The 16679-nt window shown below is 39.7% G+C and overlaps 1 protein-coding gene across 1 annotated transcript; it reads left to right on the forward strand.

The window, feature by feature from the left end:
* The first annotated feature begins 1018 nt into the window (after positions 1-1018).
* On the forward strand, positions 1019-16657 carry LOC113024963 (tetratricopeptide repeat protein 23). Its single transcript, XM_075410376.1, is given in 15 exon segments — positions 1019-1327; positions 1330-1395; positions 4691-4772; positions 5014-5066; positions 5069-5165; positions 6932-7052; positions 13217-13397; positions 13551-13656; positions 14018-14145; positions 14329-14375; positions 14377-14488; positions 15913-16131; positions 16133-16161; positions 16347-16394; positions 16396-16657. Coding segments are annotated over 15 exon segments (1416 nt in total). The 5' UTR covers positions 1019-1234; the 3' UTR covers positions 16430-16657.
* The last annotated feature ends 22 nt before the right edge of the window (positions 16658-16679 follow it).

Below are 16679 nucleotides of genomic sequence, written 5' to 3' on the forward strand. Positions count from 1 at the left end.
GATCATGATGGGCTGCGTGGACCAAAAATGCCAGGGCCGATTTCTTTTGTCCCAGTCCAGCCCTGATGAAGCCTATTTTCAAACAGCAGCAGAAGACCCAAAGTGCTTTAGAGACACACACATTTACATTCCAGGTCTCAAAAAAAATTGTTTCAAAATACATGAGAAGCTGAAAAGTGAGTTTAGTTGTCGAAAGTAAAATCAGAGTGATTTAATGGTCATTATAATGTGTTTGGAATAATTTGCTAATAATAATTCATCTCATAAATCATGACACACTGCTCTCTCCCCTACATAGGCTGCCTTTGTAGGTTATAAGTACTGGTATCGATATTGGTATCAGCAATACTGACCCTGTATTTACTTGGTATCGGATCCAAAATGTGTAGAATTGCATTAAGTCAACCGCCTTAATGATAAATGAATCACAAGAAAAAGAAAACGTGGATGTGGCTATTCTTTGATTTAGTGACTTTCTACCCAGGCTAGTTCAAAAAGCACACTGAAAGAGCGTTAACAAGAAGACTGAAACATGCAGGCGCAGTTTAACCATTAACGATTATATCCGGTTTGATGTATTTCATTAAACTAAGTCGTTTTGATGATGTTTGTGGTCACATAAAAAATCGTACTACACTTAAAAACGACGTGTTCGTCCACGAACAGTGTAGTTCTTGAATGCTGCCCGCTCCATGATATGCCAGTTTGCGCCTTCAGGAAGCGCTTCAGCGGTGAATATTTTTCAGCAGCGGACCCTAACGGCATCGCTGAACAGAGCCTGGCTTTGGTTTAGCTTGTAAGAAGATGTTTTTTTTAGCTATTAATTGCTAGACCGCTAAATGTTTCCGGTGAATAACGTGGACGAGGATCCATTGTTGGTCACATTAACTTGCTACTATCGCACGCGCCGTGTGTAACCAAGGAAACCATTCTGCTGATGGCAAATAAACAAATGAATTAATAAAATTAAGCAATTTAGTGATGACAACCAAGTGAGTCATCAAGTGAGTATCCTTTATGTTTACCTTTATTTGTTTAATTCGTTTAATTAGCTCCGCTAGGTAAATGTTGATCATTTTATTTACAGTTAAAAAAAATTAAGCGTTTCTGTAAGGTGTTGGTAGTTTAAGTGGTAGGTTAAATAAACGCAAGGATTTACATATGTTTCCTTCCAGGAAAAAAAAAGTGTTAACATGACTTATTCGATTAAACCTATGGATGTTCCCATGAAAACATGGCAAGCAGAAACAGGGGTACATATTTCTTTCTTTTTCATGGCTCAGATGTAGGGAAACCTTCACAAATAAACAGTGCTAAGAAGAAATTTATATAATGATTCCTCCTGAAGAAAAGCTCCAACACTTTTAGAGGCACGCTCGAGCCCATGAGGATCATTGAGAGGTGAGTATACGGTATAGGCTGTAGTGACACAAACTACCCCTTTTTTTCTTTAGAAGTCATATTGCAGCGTTTATGTACAGATTTAAACATTACAAACAAAAACAAAAAGCTCCAGCCGAGTCCCTGTCCAGCACATAGACCAATCCCAGTCGATCAGGTTAGTGCCATCTTTGAAGCAAAAGTGGGAAGAAAAAAAAAAGAGATCTGATTGTGGTGCAGCTCAACTGCTAAGTGATCATTTTGGGGAAAATTTCAGTTGTTTAATGTTTGGTTTAAACACCCTTGAGCTTAAGATTTGAAAATCCTTAAAGCTGCACCAAAAACAGCTCGAGTTTTCCTCCCACATGTTGACATTTTAAACTCCTAACATCAGACAGCGCTGGATATGTGCTGCAGTGTACACCAAAAAAAAAAAAAAAAGCAGTGATAAACAGGCAGTTATAACATAAAACACGAAATCTGTTACAAGTATAATGTCCAGAATATAGTCACAGCCCAGTTAGATGGAGCTAGCCTGGGGCAGAGTATAATCCAGGGCGTAGTCAGGGCCCATGATCCAGAGTCCAGAAGAAACAAAGGCAAAGCAAAAAGGAAGTGTCTGTCACTTCCTGTCAGATTTCACGAAACAGAAATAAATGCAACGATACAGTCAAAGTCAGTGAACATTAGGCTATAGAGCAGGAAATAGACCCACTCTGCAGAAAAGCAAAAAAAACCCCTAAAAACTGTCTTTCTTGTGTGCCATTTGGTGACTCCGGTAAAGATGGAAGTATTCACAAACTGATAATAGTGCAAGAAATGTTACGAGTTCTTTCCAGGATATAGACACAGACCACACCAAGGCAGTCATTTAGCTTTTGTCGAACCATTGTGGATCTCACGCTAATTAAAGCTGTGCAGATTTTTCATTGTCCAGCTATTACTGATTGCTTTTTGTCATCAATGATGTTTTTAAACCAGGTTTTATCCAAAATAACCTGACTAAAACAAAGGGAAACATGATCACCAAATCTGGTGTTTTAATATTTTAGCGTTTCAGTTTTTATTTCTCTGAGATGTTATTTTGAATAAAAGCCATCCCTGATGAATTTGACTGTTCTGGTGTCAGGCGCTGAAACACACGGGAGACCATTTTGCATCCCAAAGCCTATAAAAAGCAATAAATAAAGGCTGGGATGCAAAATAGCTGCACAGAGTACCTGTGACATTTCACACTCTGAACTCCTGGACGTAGCCACAGCCCAACACAGACAGATAAAGCAACTCTTAATTAATCTGAGGACACAATCAGTTAACGTGTGACACCAGCTGACAGATTAACAGGAAGTTTTGTTTTGTTTTGTTTTTTGTGTTGTTTTTTTTTGGCTTTGAGTTTTTCATTCTCGAGCATTTTGACAGAACAAAATATTAAACAAGAGACCTAATCTCCCCAAACAAGGCAACCTGCTTCAAGAGCATTCCCTTTTTTTTTTTAAACAAAAACAAAACAAAACAAAAAAACCCCAACGAGAACCACCCTCCCTTCCCTCCCCACCCAAGGCTCATGTAAAGAGAAACAGAACAAATCAAAAAAAAAAAAAAAAGTATAATACACATCAGGAAAATACGTTTTTATATAGTCAATAAATGGTTGTTTTTTTGTGATGAGAGAACTCTATATCTAAGTTTTTCCAGTGGTAAAAAAAGCACCTCCTTTAACCATTGTATGTATGAAGGAGCCTTATTAGACTTCCAGTAGAATAGAATAAGTCTACGGGCAAGCAATGTAGCAAATGCAATGGCATTTTCCTGAGGAAGTATGTATACGATTCAAACAAGATCTCCACTCATCATCAGATAAAACCACCTCAATGTCTTTTTCCCAATTATTTTTAGTTTTTTCCAAGTAATAGGCCTTAAGCTCTGTATCAGTTTGTATATGACGGAGATTCGCCTTTTGCCAAAAGAATCCATTTCCAAAATAGTATCCACTTGATTTTTAGGAGGTAGGTAAGGAAAAGAAGGAAACAATGTTTTTGCAAAACTTCGTATTTGCAAATATCTAAACATATGTGAGGTTGGTATATTGTAATCTCTCATCTAAGCGTCAAAGGTGTTAAACGTTTCTCCTGAAAATAAATTGTAAAAAAAAACTTCAAACCAATATTATGCCAAATTTGGAATGCTTTATCTGAAATGGATGGCAAAAAAAGGGTTAAAAGCAACAGGGAAAAAATTACTAACCTGTTGCAAACAGAAATGCCTTCTGAATTGAAGCCATATTTTAATAGATGTTCTTACAACTGGATTTGTTATTTTCTGTTTTTGAATTAGAGCTAGGGATGAGGTTAAGAGGGGAAGTGGATTAGACATCAGTTCCATTTTTACCCAAGCTTCACCCTCGCTATTTTCATAAACATATTTCCAATGCAATAATTTGGTGAAAAAGATAAAGATAGATTTTGGCAACCCTAGCCCACCAGCCTCTTTTGGTACTTCCAAATATGTTTTTTCCATTCTGAGATTTGAATTTTTCCAAATAAATGTTGCTATTAATCTATCTAAATCTTTGAAACTTGATTTGGTTATGAAAACAGGAACCATTTGGAAAACATAGAGAAACTTTGGTAAGACCGCCATTTTAACTATATTTATTCTGCCTGCTAATGAGATTGGAAGTATTGCCCATTTTTTAAAATCTTATGATGTTTGTTCTAACAAAGTGTCAAAATTATGAATCCGCAACTCTTTCATTGTGCGGGTTATATTTATTCCCAAATATTTAAACGTTTCTTTTTCTAATTTAAAGGGGAAGGCAGAGAAATCTTGCTCTATGTTATTAATAGGAAACAGTAGGCTTTTCCAATAGTTCACAAACTACACTTTACAGTAGCCTATGTGCAGCACACCCAGATGCTCGATAAAGTGCTCACTGTTGTCAAGGCGCAGGCTCAAATGGAAGGATACAATATGGAGACCACACATTATTTGCGTGAAACTTAATTTTATCTAGAAACAAAAAGGGGAAAAAAATCGAACCCTAAATAATTGCATTGCACTCATCAATAATGTCTTGTGCGGAGATGTGCTGTATTTAGTAAATCAAAAACCAAAGCAAGCAAATCTAAAAGGTCTGGAGGAAAGAGAGAGAGAAAGAGAGTGGTTTATGTACAGTATATCTGCAGAAGATTAAAAAACCAAGTTTCCAACATTAGCTTTTGTGCTTTGTTAGTCAGACAGAACACAAAGTTTGGATTATATATAATAATATAAATCCTAAATAAATCCATTAAGTTGGGCAAGGTGAATGACAGTGCTAGTATATGGGGAGCGACACCTGAAACTAGCAGAGGCCCATGCTAGATTTGCTAAAGCATATTTCAAGTTAAAAGGTAATTTTACATAGATGCTGTGAGTACATTGCGAATCTCAGTCTCAATATGTAATTCTGGTCTGGTCGACCTTTACACAGACGTAGTTATGACAGTGATTAGCCATTTTTTTACATGTTGCTGTTTGGGTTTCTTTTTGTAAATGGTGTAAGGAGAATGTTCAGATCCGCTTTGTATCAGTTTTAAACTCTGCCCTATGATCTCTCTCTCTGTGTGTGTGTGTGTGTGTGTTTTCCTCTAGGCTGGGGACTGCAGGCCCAGACGCACTCGGCTCTTGCAAGAGAGGTGCTAAATTTTCTCTGTCCACCTCTCCAATCACAGGTGAAAAGGTTACGATTTTCACATGTCTTCTAAATGTAAACCTCACACAAGGTGGTGCGTTCCCGCTCACGGTCAAACATCGTTACCACAGTTGCTGATATAGTATTATATATAGCAATCAGTTCAACTCTGCTTCTCTCAATGACTATCGCCCTGTAGCCCTCACCTCAGTAGTGATGAAGTGCTTTGAACGCCTGGTCAGAGACTTCATCATTTCTTCACTACCAGACACACTGGACCCACTACAGTTCGCTTACCGTCCAAATCGTTCCACAGACGATGCCATCTCTCATCTCCTCCACACATCACTCACTCACTTGGACACTAGAAGGGGGAATTATGTTAAAATGCTCTTCATAGACTACAGCTCTGCATTTAATACCATAATTCCCTCCACACTCACCACCAAGCTGGAGCATCTGGGACTCAGCTCATCTATGTGTCAGTGGATCTCCAACTTCCTAACTGGCAGACCACAGGCAGTAAGGATGGGCGGACATGTCTCAGCCTCCACCACTCTCAGCACTGGAGCCCCCCAGGGGTGTGTTCTGAGCCCCCTGCTGTACTCTTTGTACACATATGACTGTGTGGCCACTACCAGCTCCACCACCATCATCAAGTTTGCTGACGACACCGTCGTGGTGGGCCTGATCTCTGATAACAACGAGACGGCCTACGTGAAGGAGATTAGGAATCTGGAGAACTGGTGCCAGAGGAACAACCTCCTTCTAAACGTCAGTAAGACAAAGGAGCTGATAGTGGACTTCAGCACTAAGCAGGAGAGGAACTACCAGACCCCCGTCATCAACGAGTGCCCAGTGGAGAGAGTGGACAGCTTCAAATACCTCGGAGTTCACATCACGCAGGACCTGTCATGGTCCTGTCACATCAACACCGTGGTGAAAAAGGCCCGACAGCGTCTCTACCACCTCAGACGCTTGAGAGACTTCCAACTGCCCTCCAAGGTGCTCAGGAACTTTTACTCGTGCACCATAGAGAGCATCCTGGCGGGAAACATCTTAACCTGGTTCGGGAACAGCACCATGCAGGACAGACGAGCTCTACAGAGGGTTGTGCGGTCAGCTGAGCGCACCATCCGCTCCGAGCTCCCTGATCTGCACTCAATCTACAGCAGGCGGTGCTGGACCAAGGCCAGGAAGATCGTGAAGGACCTCAGCCATCCCAACAACAGACTGTTCTCTCTGTTGAGGTCAGGAAAGCGATTCCGCTCCCTGAAGACCAACACAGAGAGACTGAGGAGGAGCTTCTTCCCGCAGGCGATACGGTCTCTCAATCACACCACCACACAGTACTGACCCACACATATGGTTCTTACACACACACTGGACTTTCTGGACATTGTTTTTGCACAACACTGGTCACTATATTCTTCATTTCCAGTTAATACTTGTACAGCTGCTGTTATTGTGTATATATTTATTTATATTTAGATTTCTTCATACATTCTTATATAGTTCTATATTGTGTATTGTGTATTTTGTTGTACAGTTATTTTATTTTCAACTTTAATTTATATATTTTATCTTATTCTTCCCAGTTAAATTTACCCTTCATTCTAATTTGTGTTGTACAGTTATTTCATTTTTAACCTTAATTTATATTTTATTCCTTCCTAGTTAAATTTACCCTTTTTAATTTTTCATATTTATTTCCTATCTTATTCATAGCCTTTCCTTTTTTTGTTTTCTTTAGGTCACGAGCAGTTGTCCAAGCATTTCACTACATATCGTACTGTGTATGACTGTGTACGTGACAAATAAAATTTGAATTTGAATTTGAATTTGAACTCAGATAAGCTGAAAAAGTCCTTGACTTGTGAACTTTGCCTGGGGCAAAATTATCTTTTCTGAAGGCAGAACATATCCTGAAGCAGCTTCGTAAGTGCAGTGTTATCACCCAGGAAGAAAAGATAAAGACTGAGCTGGAAATATCTTCTGGGTATAGAGGTATTTTAGTCAACAGATAAACAGCTGTAAACATAAAATAGAATTCCAAATTTGCAGCCATTAGTGTGTTATATTAGCTGCTACTCAGTTTTCTGATGATCTGATAATTTCCTCTATTTCCTTAAACTGTCATGCTCATTAAAAATAACTGAAACACTTATGCTTAAGTATGGTACATTATGTTTTAAGATTAGCCACAAGATGGCGATAGATTTCTGCAGATTTGCACAAAACTACCTTTTAGGATGTTTTTGGAAAGGGGAATTTTTGCTGACCACTTGTAAACAACAGCCTTTCAAACCAGAATTTCCCCTATGACTGTCCAGTCTGCTCGGCAGTAAGCAGGGGTGTTTTGTAATGGTGTTTATAGACATGGAATGTAGGACTGCTGCATGGCAACCCAGTTAATCATTAATGAAGCAGAGGCACAGATGGGAAAGAAGCACATATTTTTAAGCATTTATCTAGGCTGTGGACTGCAGGCCCCAGCCTAGAGAAACTAGCTTCATTATTTTTTCTCTTTTTGTTTAGTTTGGCTTCCTCCTTGGCTCATAGAGATAGTGTAAAGCTTGAAGTTACTCTATTAAATGTCACTTCCTTTGTTTGTTTCCTCTAAACAGGCTAGCATTTTTATATAACTGATATGTTTACATCACTTTAGAAAATACATTACCACCATATGGTCGTATTGACAACAGAAGTCCCAAGGGCACTACTGCATGCTCTTTAATAAGATTAAAGAATTAAAGGATCACGGTGACAACACCTTCCACAGATATCAAGTCCTGTATGCACTGTTACAGGAACTTCGTGGCCTGGCAACATAAGAAATAGCAGGCACTTGCATAGTTTAAATCATGGGGTGAAATTAGAAGCACAACTGGGAGAGAAAATATAGTGTTGCCTGGGTTTAGGCCAACATACGAATGCCTTTGTATTTATTTTGATCCTGTTGCTTGCTTTTCAATGCATGCATCTTAAGTCACTTATAACTAAGAGCACTGAGGCAAGGTGATGTAGACTCAGAGGAATTTGTAAATGATCCAATTTTGTTCTGTTTCAGAGAGCCAGAGTTTGTTGACATGATGTGTGTAATTGAAAAAATGTGCAGACTCTGGCTGGTGTGTAAGCTTACTAAATCTCTTTTGTTAGGTGATGAGTAAGATTTTGGCATGCCTCTAAAGCTCTATCGGTCACCACTGTTGTGATGGAGGGGAATGTTCCCACCAAAGCCTGGAACAATAAGCTCAGCTCTAGCTATGGATCCTGGTCCAAATATTTAGGTCCATTTTTGATTAACACACAAGGTGTGCACTAACAATATAATCAGTAGATGGGATATTTTTGTGCCAAACCTTTATTGCTGAAGTTTCAAATTTGCTGTGTTGTTCTTATATTGGCAGGGCATAGCCAAATAAGATGACATGTTTTTTTTTCTTGTTCTTTATCTTTAGTTTCGTAAATCTAGAGATTTTGAAAGACTTTATTACATTAAACATTTGGAAATAGTATTTCCAAACTTATCTCTAGTTAGATAATGAATTCATATTTTATGAGTCATAGATATTCCCTCCAACCTTAATTGACAACTCGTGTTTATGGTCCGTATTCACTGACATTTAGTCTCTGTTTACCAGCTTTGTGCAAAAAGTTTCCAAAGTCTGAACTGTAACACTTTGCAGCTGTAGTTATTAAATTGTCTTAGGCTATTGATTGCATAGTTTTTGCAGTGTAAGTATTATAGGTCAGATGTCAGTAGTATTCTCTTGCTTGGAATGAAGTTTTTTTTTTCTTTTCAAAAAGAACCCCTTTCTCTCAGTTTACTTTTGTTCAATTAGCTTGCTGAAATAAACCAACCTTTACTGGTTTATCTGATTTGTTGTAGGCCATGGTTGCCAATCAATACCCAAGACAAAACGGGAATTTGTTTCTCTGTGATGCTGAGTCTAAATGCTATTAGTTTGAAGCACCATACCAGTATGCTGGATCAGATAGCTGTTTTTTAGTCTCTCTGTTTTTACTTTGGTTTGCCCTTACTATATCATTTTCCAAATGAAAGCCCAACAACCTTGCGTCAGTCATGTACTGGAAACGTTTACAATAGTGAACTGTGTGGCTTGCTTGGCAACACATCTACAGATCCCTAATTATATTAATTTTCCTGCCCTGTGGGCTTTTGGTATATTTCAGTGGGATGTGACATATTATCCTTCTGCCAGGATGTGCGTAAGGAGGTAGGGTGAATTAAAAGGATAGAGAGGCATTGTATCTGTCTGTCTGTCCATGCAGGCAAAGCGGTGGGGCTTGAGCCATGCTGGAATGTAGTGATGGGTTCAGCCGTAACTGCTGCCCTAAAAGGGTCTAATGTGCCTGGATATATGGGTGGGGCACTTCTTCTATCCATCAAAGTCTGTTACCATAATCTTAGATTCATGGGAAAATTCAAAGAAATGAGCACTCACGCTGTTTTTGTAACCTGTGCTGCTGGTACATAGCCAGTAAGCCATAAATACCTAAATCCAAGCAGTGCAACGATGGGAACATAACACTGTTAGGCTTAGACTTTTGGTTCCCATATACTCTGCTCCTAGTAAAACAAGAAAAAATACAATTTTGATATTATGATAAACTGTGTGGCTTTAAATCAAATGAAATTCTTTTAAAGGCTGATATTGTGTTCATATCTAGAGAGTGTATAGAAGTGAGTATTTGCCCTCCTATAAAGGCCAGGCCCTTGACTGGAGAGCTGAATTAAATTTAGAGTCCCTTAGTTGTTTAAAGCTGTTGGCACAGTAGCCTGATGGATCCAGTGTCCTCGAAGTGGGTAATGCTGCCATCATATCATGCTGTCTCCTTCCTCTCCAACTCCCTAGTTCTGTATCAGTCAGAGAAACTCAGTATGACAGGAAATGACACACAGTTGTGGTCAGAAGTTTACATACACTCGTCATGAATGACATGGTTTTTTGGGTCTTTTAATTATTTTTGAACAGTTCTTTTTACAGGGTGGAATGACACGACTTTAAAAACAAGAAATGGGTACACAAGTTTGAATTTATTCATCCGCACATTGTCAAAAGTATACATTCAGGATTAAATCTATACATACACCCCCCACTATGGGGCGATCGTAGCTCAAGAGTTGGCAGTTTGTCTTGTAATCAGAAGGTTGCCGGTTCGAGCCCCAGCTCGGACAGTCTTGGTTATTGTGTCCTTGGGCAAGACACTTCACCTGTTGCCTACTGGTGGTGGTCAGAGGGCCCGGTGATGCCAGTGTCCAGCAGCCGCGCCCCAGGGCGGCTGTGGCTACAATTTCACCTTGATTGGACACTTTTGGTACCCAACAGGTTGACGTCAGGTTTTTGGGAAATATGAAACCCTATGAGCAAGCACTTTGGCAACAGTGGGAAGGAAACACTCCCTTTTAACAGGAAGAAACCTCTGGCAGAATGAGGCTTAGGGAGGGGGCAGCCATCTGCCGCTACTGGTTGGGGCGAGAGAAGGAAGAGCCTGTATTTGAGCCTTTATGTATGCTTTTGACTCTGTGTGAATTAGAAAAAATCAAAAATTATTTCAGACTTGTGCATCCAATTCTTGTTTTTTGTAAGTAATTGAAAGATGTATGCTGTGCAATTATTCCATCCTGAAAACTCAAAGAAATAATTGAAAATCCAAAATTACGATGAAATCCATGCCAGTGGTGAGTGTATATAACTTCTGACCACATGTCAATAAAAAACAAACAAACAAACATGCAAAATAAAAAAGCACACAATAACAAATGGGTTACAAATTGGTATATACCATTGCAATGGTATATACGCACATTAAACCTGTGAGAACCTTCACAGACATATTAAACCTCCAAGCTACCCTGTTCTGTCAGTTCTGAAAGTGTAGTTTCCACTGAGGCTATAAGAATCTCCACTTATTTAGACATCCTTAAAATGAGAGTTTAATTAGCATTGCTACCAACAGTGTTGCATTTAACTTGTGAATAGATGCAACAAAAAGAGTCGGAAAGGCACATTTCCCTATTATTGTCTGCACTGCACCAAGCCTCAACTGGAACCATCAGCCAAAGCTCTTTTTTCTCTCTACAAGGCCTCAACCAGGCTAGACAACCTGTAGGTACAGTGGAGCAAAAAAGTATATAGTCAGCCACCGATTGTGCAAGTTCCCCCACTTAAAATGATGACAGAGGTCAGTAATTTGCACCAGAGGTACACTTCAACTGTGAGAGACAGAATGTGAAAAAAAAATCCATGAATTCACATGGTAGGATTTGTAAAGAATTTATTCATAAATCAGGGTGGAAAATAAGTATTTGGTCACCTCAAACAAGGAAAATCTCCGGCTCTCACAGACCTGTAACGTCTTCTGTAAGACACTTTTCTGTCCCCCACTCGTTACCTGTATGAATGGCACCTGTTTGAACTCATCATCTGTATAAAAGACACCTGTCCACAGCCTCAAACAGTCAGACTCCAAACTCCGCCATGGCCAAGACCAAAGAGCTTTCGAAGGACACCAGGAAAAGTATTGTAGACCTGCACCAGACTGGGAAGAGTGAATCTACAATAGGCAAGCAGCTTGGTGTAAAAAAAATCAACTGTGGGAGCAATCATCAGAAAATGGAAGACATACAAGACCACTGATAATCTCCCTCGATCTGGGGCTCCACGCAAGATCTCATCCCGTGGGGTCAAAATGATCATGAGAACGGTGAGCAAAGATCCCAGAACCACACGGGGGGACCTGGTGAATGACCTGCAGAGAGCTGGGACCAAAGTAACAAAGGTCACCATCAGTAACACACTACAACGGCAGGGAATCACATCCCGCAGTGCCAGACGTGTTCCGCTGCTGAAGCCAGTTGCATGTCCAAGCCCGTCTGAAGTTTGCCAGAGAGCACATGGATGATACAGCAGAGGATTGGGAGAATGTCATGTGGTCAGATGAAACCAAAGTAGAACTTTTTGGTATAAACTCAACTCGTCGTGTTTGGAGGAAGAATAATACTGAGTTGCATCCCAAGAACACCATACCTACTGTGAAGCATGGGGGTGGAAACATCATGCTATGGGGCTGTTTTTCTGCCAAGGGGACAGGACGACTGATCCGTGTTAAGGACAGAATGAATGGGGCCATGTATCGTGAGATTTTGAGCCAAAACCTCCTTCCATCAGTGAGAACTTTGAAGATGAAACGAGGCTGGGTCTTCCAACATGACAATGGTCCAAAACACACCGCCCGGGCAACGAAGGAGTGGCTCCGTAAGAAGCATTTGAAAGTCCTGGAGTGGCCTAGCCAGTCTCCAGACCTCAACCCCATAGAAAATCTGTGGCGGGAGTTGAAAGTCCGTGTTGCTCGGCGACAGCCCCAAAACATCACTGCTCTCGAGAAGATCTGCATGGAGGAATGGGCCAAAATACCAGCTACTGTGTGTGCAAACCTGGTAAAGACCTATAGTAAACGTTTGACCTCTGTTATTGCCAACAAAGGTTATGTTACAAAGTATTGAGTTGTATTTTTGTTATTGACCAAATACTTATTTTCCACCCTGATTTACGAATAAATTCTTTACAAATCCTACCATGTGGATTCATGGATTTTTTTTTCACATTCTGTCTCTCACAGTTGAAGTGTACCTCTGGTGCAAATTACTGACCTCTGTCATCATTTTAGGTGGGGGAACTTGCACAATCGGTGGCTGACTAAATACTTTTTTGCCCCACTGTACTTTAGTCTTATTAAACAGGCTCATAGTATTAAAGTAAAATGTTTGTGGTTATATACTAGACACTAATTTTCTGGCAGTTTAATAATTGCACTATTACTAATAGTCTTTTCTTTGATGATCTTCTAGATGGAAATCAAAGTACAATGCCAGACACAGAATATACAGACACAAAGATGCAATGGCTTCAGTGTACTCCTATCACCTGCACAGTTCTATACCAGGAAGATCATTGTTCCATAATGGAAAGACATACCACAGATTTCTTGTGGATATAATTCAACATCCTAATTATATCCTAACATAGTTGGTTTATGGTATGGGCAATCAAAATGATCAAGGACTGCATGCATATGAAACTTAGACTCAGGAGAACATTGAGTAACTTCCTGTCAATCTGAGTATTTGCATGTCTTTCTCTGTAGAATCTATAAGAGACAGAACAAACCAAAGAAAGCTTTAAGCCAGTGTCAGAAGTCCCTGCAACTGCTGATGGACTGTAGTAATCCAGAGAGGACCTGCTCTGTCTATAGGGATATGGCCACTATTAAACAGGACCAAGGCCACAGAGCATCTTTCCAAGACAAGCAGATTCAAGTTAACACAACTTGCACATTATATACAATTCTTCTGCACAACATATACAAACACAACGGCTTCCTGAGATACTGATGTCATTTGCCAGTCTTCCTTCAGCTCTTACTTGGTAGTATGCGATTTCTCATTTTTTCATGTGCATGTTTCCGTTAGGCTCATGCCATAGCTGTGAGTCATGGCCTAGAGGAGCTGGAGGGGGCTCAGATCTCCCACAGCCTGGCCCTCATCCTTTCTGTTGCAGCAGAACCCCATCACAATGGTAAGTCTATTCACAGATACAGGCTGGGCCAGAGAAGTTAATTGGGACTTAAATATTCCACTGTCTATATGTCAAATGGTGTAATACAGAATCCAGCTTTATGGTAGCCTTTTTGAAGACCTCAGTATCACTAATGTCAACAATGGGCAATCTATTCTCTACTGTAGTCATATAAAGCATAACGTCTGGAAACTGTAAAGAGAATACAAGGATTTCTTAGTTACAACCCCAAACAACTGATCTCACTATTAAGGTGCTCATATTGAAGGTATTAGCTAGTGCTGCCAAGTTTTCAGAATCAGTTATTGTCAAATGTGTGTGTGTTATGTGTGCCTGTGTGTTTTCCCCTTTGCTGTTTTAGATTCTGCAAGTCACTAATTTGATCAAACTTTAAAAGCATAGAAGAACTCTGTAGGTCCACAGGATCCTGCTTTTATTGTTGCCCAGGATGACTTCTGTCACTTTCTCCTAAAGAATAGACAAAATCAGGTTACGTCCACTCACAAACTACGATCTCTATAAGACAGCCAGATTTCCATAAGATTATTTTGAGGCACAGAACGTCATACAAAAGTTTAAAAGGATGAATCCCCTTAAAGTTTCATTATTTACTTGCTTTATCTGGAGATAAAGTAGGAAATAAGAAGTTATTTACCTGTTGTACCACTGTAGAAATGTGCAGAGATCCAGAGAACCTCTCTTGATTTTAAAAGATTTGTATGACTTGGGTGCTGAGGTAGCCGATACCCTTCAGCTGATTGGATGAGTGGAGATGACCAAGGGCAGAATAAGCCAGGCTTACAGGACACTAACAATAATCATGTGTTACAGAGCACATATTTGTCTTGGTTAACACCTGTGTAGGTGTAATGCTGACAGAGGACTACTTACTGTCATTGAACATGACATCATAGAATTTTAATAAAAGGTCAGTAGTTGTCGTCACCTCTGACAGTAAGAAGGCGAGAGGTCATTTCAGAATATCTAGTCATTTTGAGTTGAGCTATTTCCACCATCCCTCTAGAGCTCAACGTTATCAGAGTTGCATGCTAATCTTGGAAGGCCTCTCTCTGGTGTAAAATATCCTGAAGAATGACTTTGTGCTTCTTTGGTTTGGATGGAGTCTGACAGATGGGCAACACTTTTGGGAAGGAAATTACAGTTTGCTGTTTTCAATTAATAGGAGGCTGACCCCAATTACTGCGGTATGTCTTTATGTCCTTTGAAACAAAAGTGGCATTTCTGTGTCAATCACCACACAAGCACTGAATAAACAGCAGCTCTTTAGTTCATTTAATTCAATTTCTCTTTTCATAGCTCTTACAGGTTTTCTTTATTCCTTATGTAATGAGGTTTTTTTTTAACATGCTGTATATTATTTGCCACATGAGCTCAGTTCTACCAGCAACAGAACACTGGTACTAAAATATACCAGGAAAGGGGGGATTGCTCCACACTAGTAATGACATGCCTCTAAGTGAAGGAGCCTGGTTGCTATGTTGCTGTGTTATTGCTGTTAAAGTGCAGAGTCGGGGTCCAAGTATGACATGGAACACCAGGGCTCACTCTTCTCTGTTCGCCGTTCAAGTGGTAAACTTTCTGACAGAGAGCAGATATGCCCGGAGTGTTTATTTTTCACTGCTTTCCTCATGACATCACTCAAAATGAGTAACTTTTTCTTTTCCAAAGTTAAGTGTAGCAGATACAATGCATAAGAAGTTTTAAAAACAAAGAGAACAATAGCCCACATACAGCTACGCTTTTGACATTTTCCCCCTTCCTCTGAAGTGCAGCTGAAAAAAAGGCCTTCCATTACATCAACCTTAGCAACAGTGAAAACATTCAGGAGGCCAAATGGATCTGTTCCATATTAGCAGTGTTTCACTTTCCCCGGTGAGGACGGTAACTTTTCACTCTTCTTTTCCCTGCTTTAATAAAGCTCTCTTCAACTGTTATTTATGGTGATTCTAGAAATGGCTGACAGCCATTCATCATGTCTGCTGTGTCACTTTGTGTGGGCACATTGTGTAATCATATACGTGTTTCCTGATGAAGGTTTTGATTTGTTTTTTTTGGGTGGGGGACTTACATAACAGTTTCTTATGAAGTTGCTTATTTCTCTCTCGCTCTCTCTCTCTCTCTCTCACTCTCTCTCTCACAACAACTGCCTCATACCGAGTCTTTATTTTACAGCAGATTGCTGATGGGTCTTCATAATAAATCAAATCCTGCTTGTTGATCTGACACTCTGGGCAGTTGGCACAGGTGTTATCTAAACCTTGGGCAGCTACAGTGGTTATTTTGGTATGTTTAGTGCGTTCACATGTTGCTAGGAAGTGGCGCTTCCCCTCCGAGCTTGAGTTTCAACACTTATCTTCCATTGACCACTCTCTCGGCTATCTTTTTTCCCCGTATGTAGTGCCTGAAATCCAGAGATCCTTGTATGGGCGTCAGCACAAGAAGACCAAAGCAGTAAAAAAAAAAAGCTGTGGACATGCTGGCTAGGTAAATTTGTGAAATAATCACAGTGTTCTTATGTTAAGAAATCTGACAGGCCTCACCAGTCAACACTTACCATTTATTTCTTTTTGATAATATGATTACATTAGGGTAAACCTAACAGACACTTATAAGAATGCAGCTCATGTTTCATGTTTTAGTAAAGCAACTGTGTCCTCTATGTTTCTCAGGGCACCAGAGGTGGCTGAGAAGAAAGGTAAAAGGAAAACGACCTCTAATCTTTCCACTTGTACCATCCAGTGGTAATAATTAAAACTTCATAACTGAACACACTTGTTTTGTTTGTTTTCAGTGTGGTTTAAAGTTTAAGCCAACGGTTGATATTCCGTCATGATGGTTTTTGTAACTAAATGGTTTTTGTCATCTGGCAGTACTTGATTTTTTGTCAATTTGCACTTTAGGTGAAGAAAGTAAAATCTAAATAAATACTCAAACAAAACATACACATAATATTTTTTAATGATGTTATAATATTGGGGCAATTTTCATCTAAGGACTGGAAT

The sequence above is a fragment of the Astatotilapia calliptera genome, chromosome 7, assembly GCF_900246225.1.
Source record: "Astatotilapia calliptera chromosome 7, fAstCal1.2, whole genome shotgun sequence".
NCBI lineage: Eukaryota > Metazoa > Chordata > Actinopteri > Cichliformes > Cichlidae > Astatotilapia > Astatotilapia calliptera.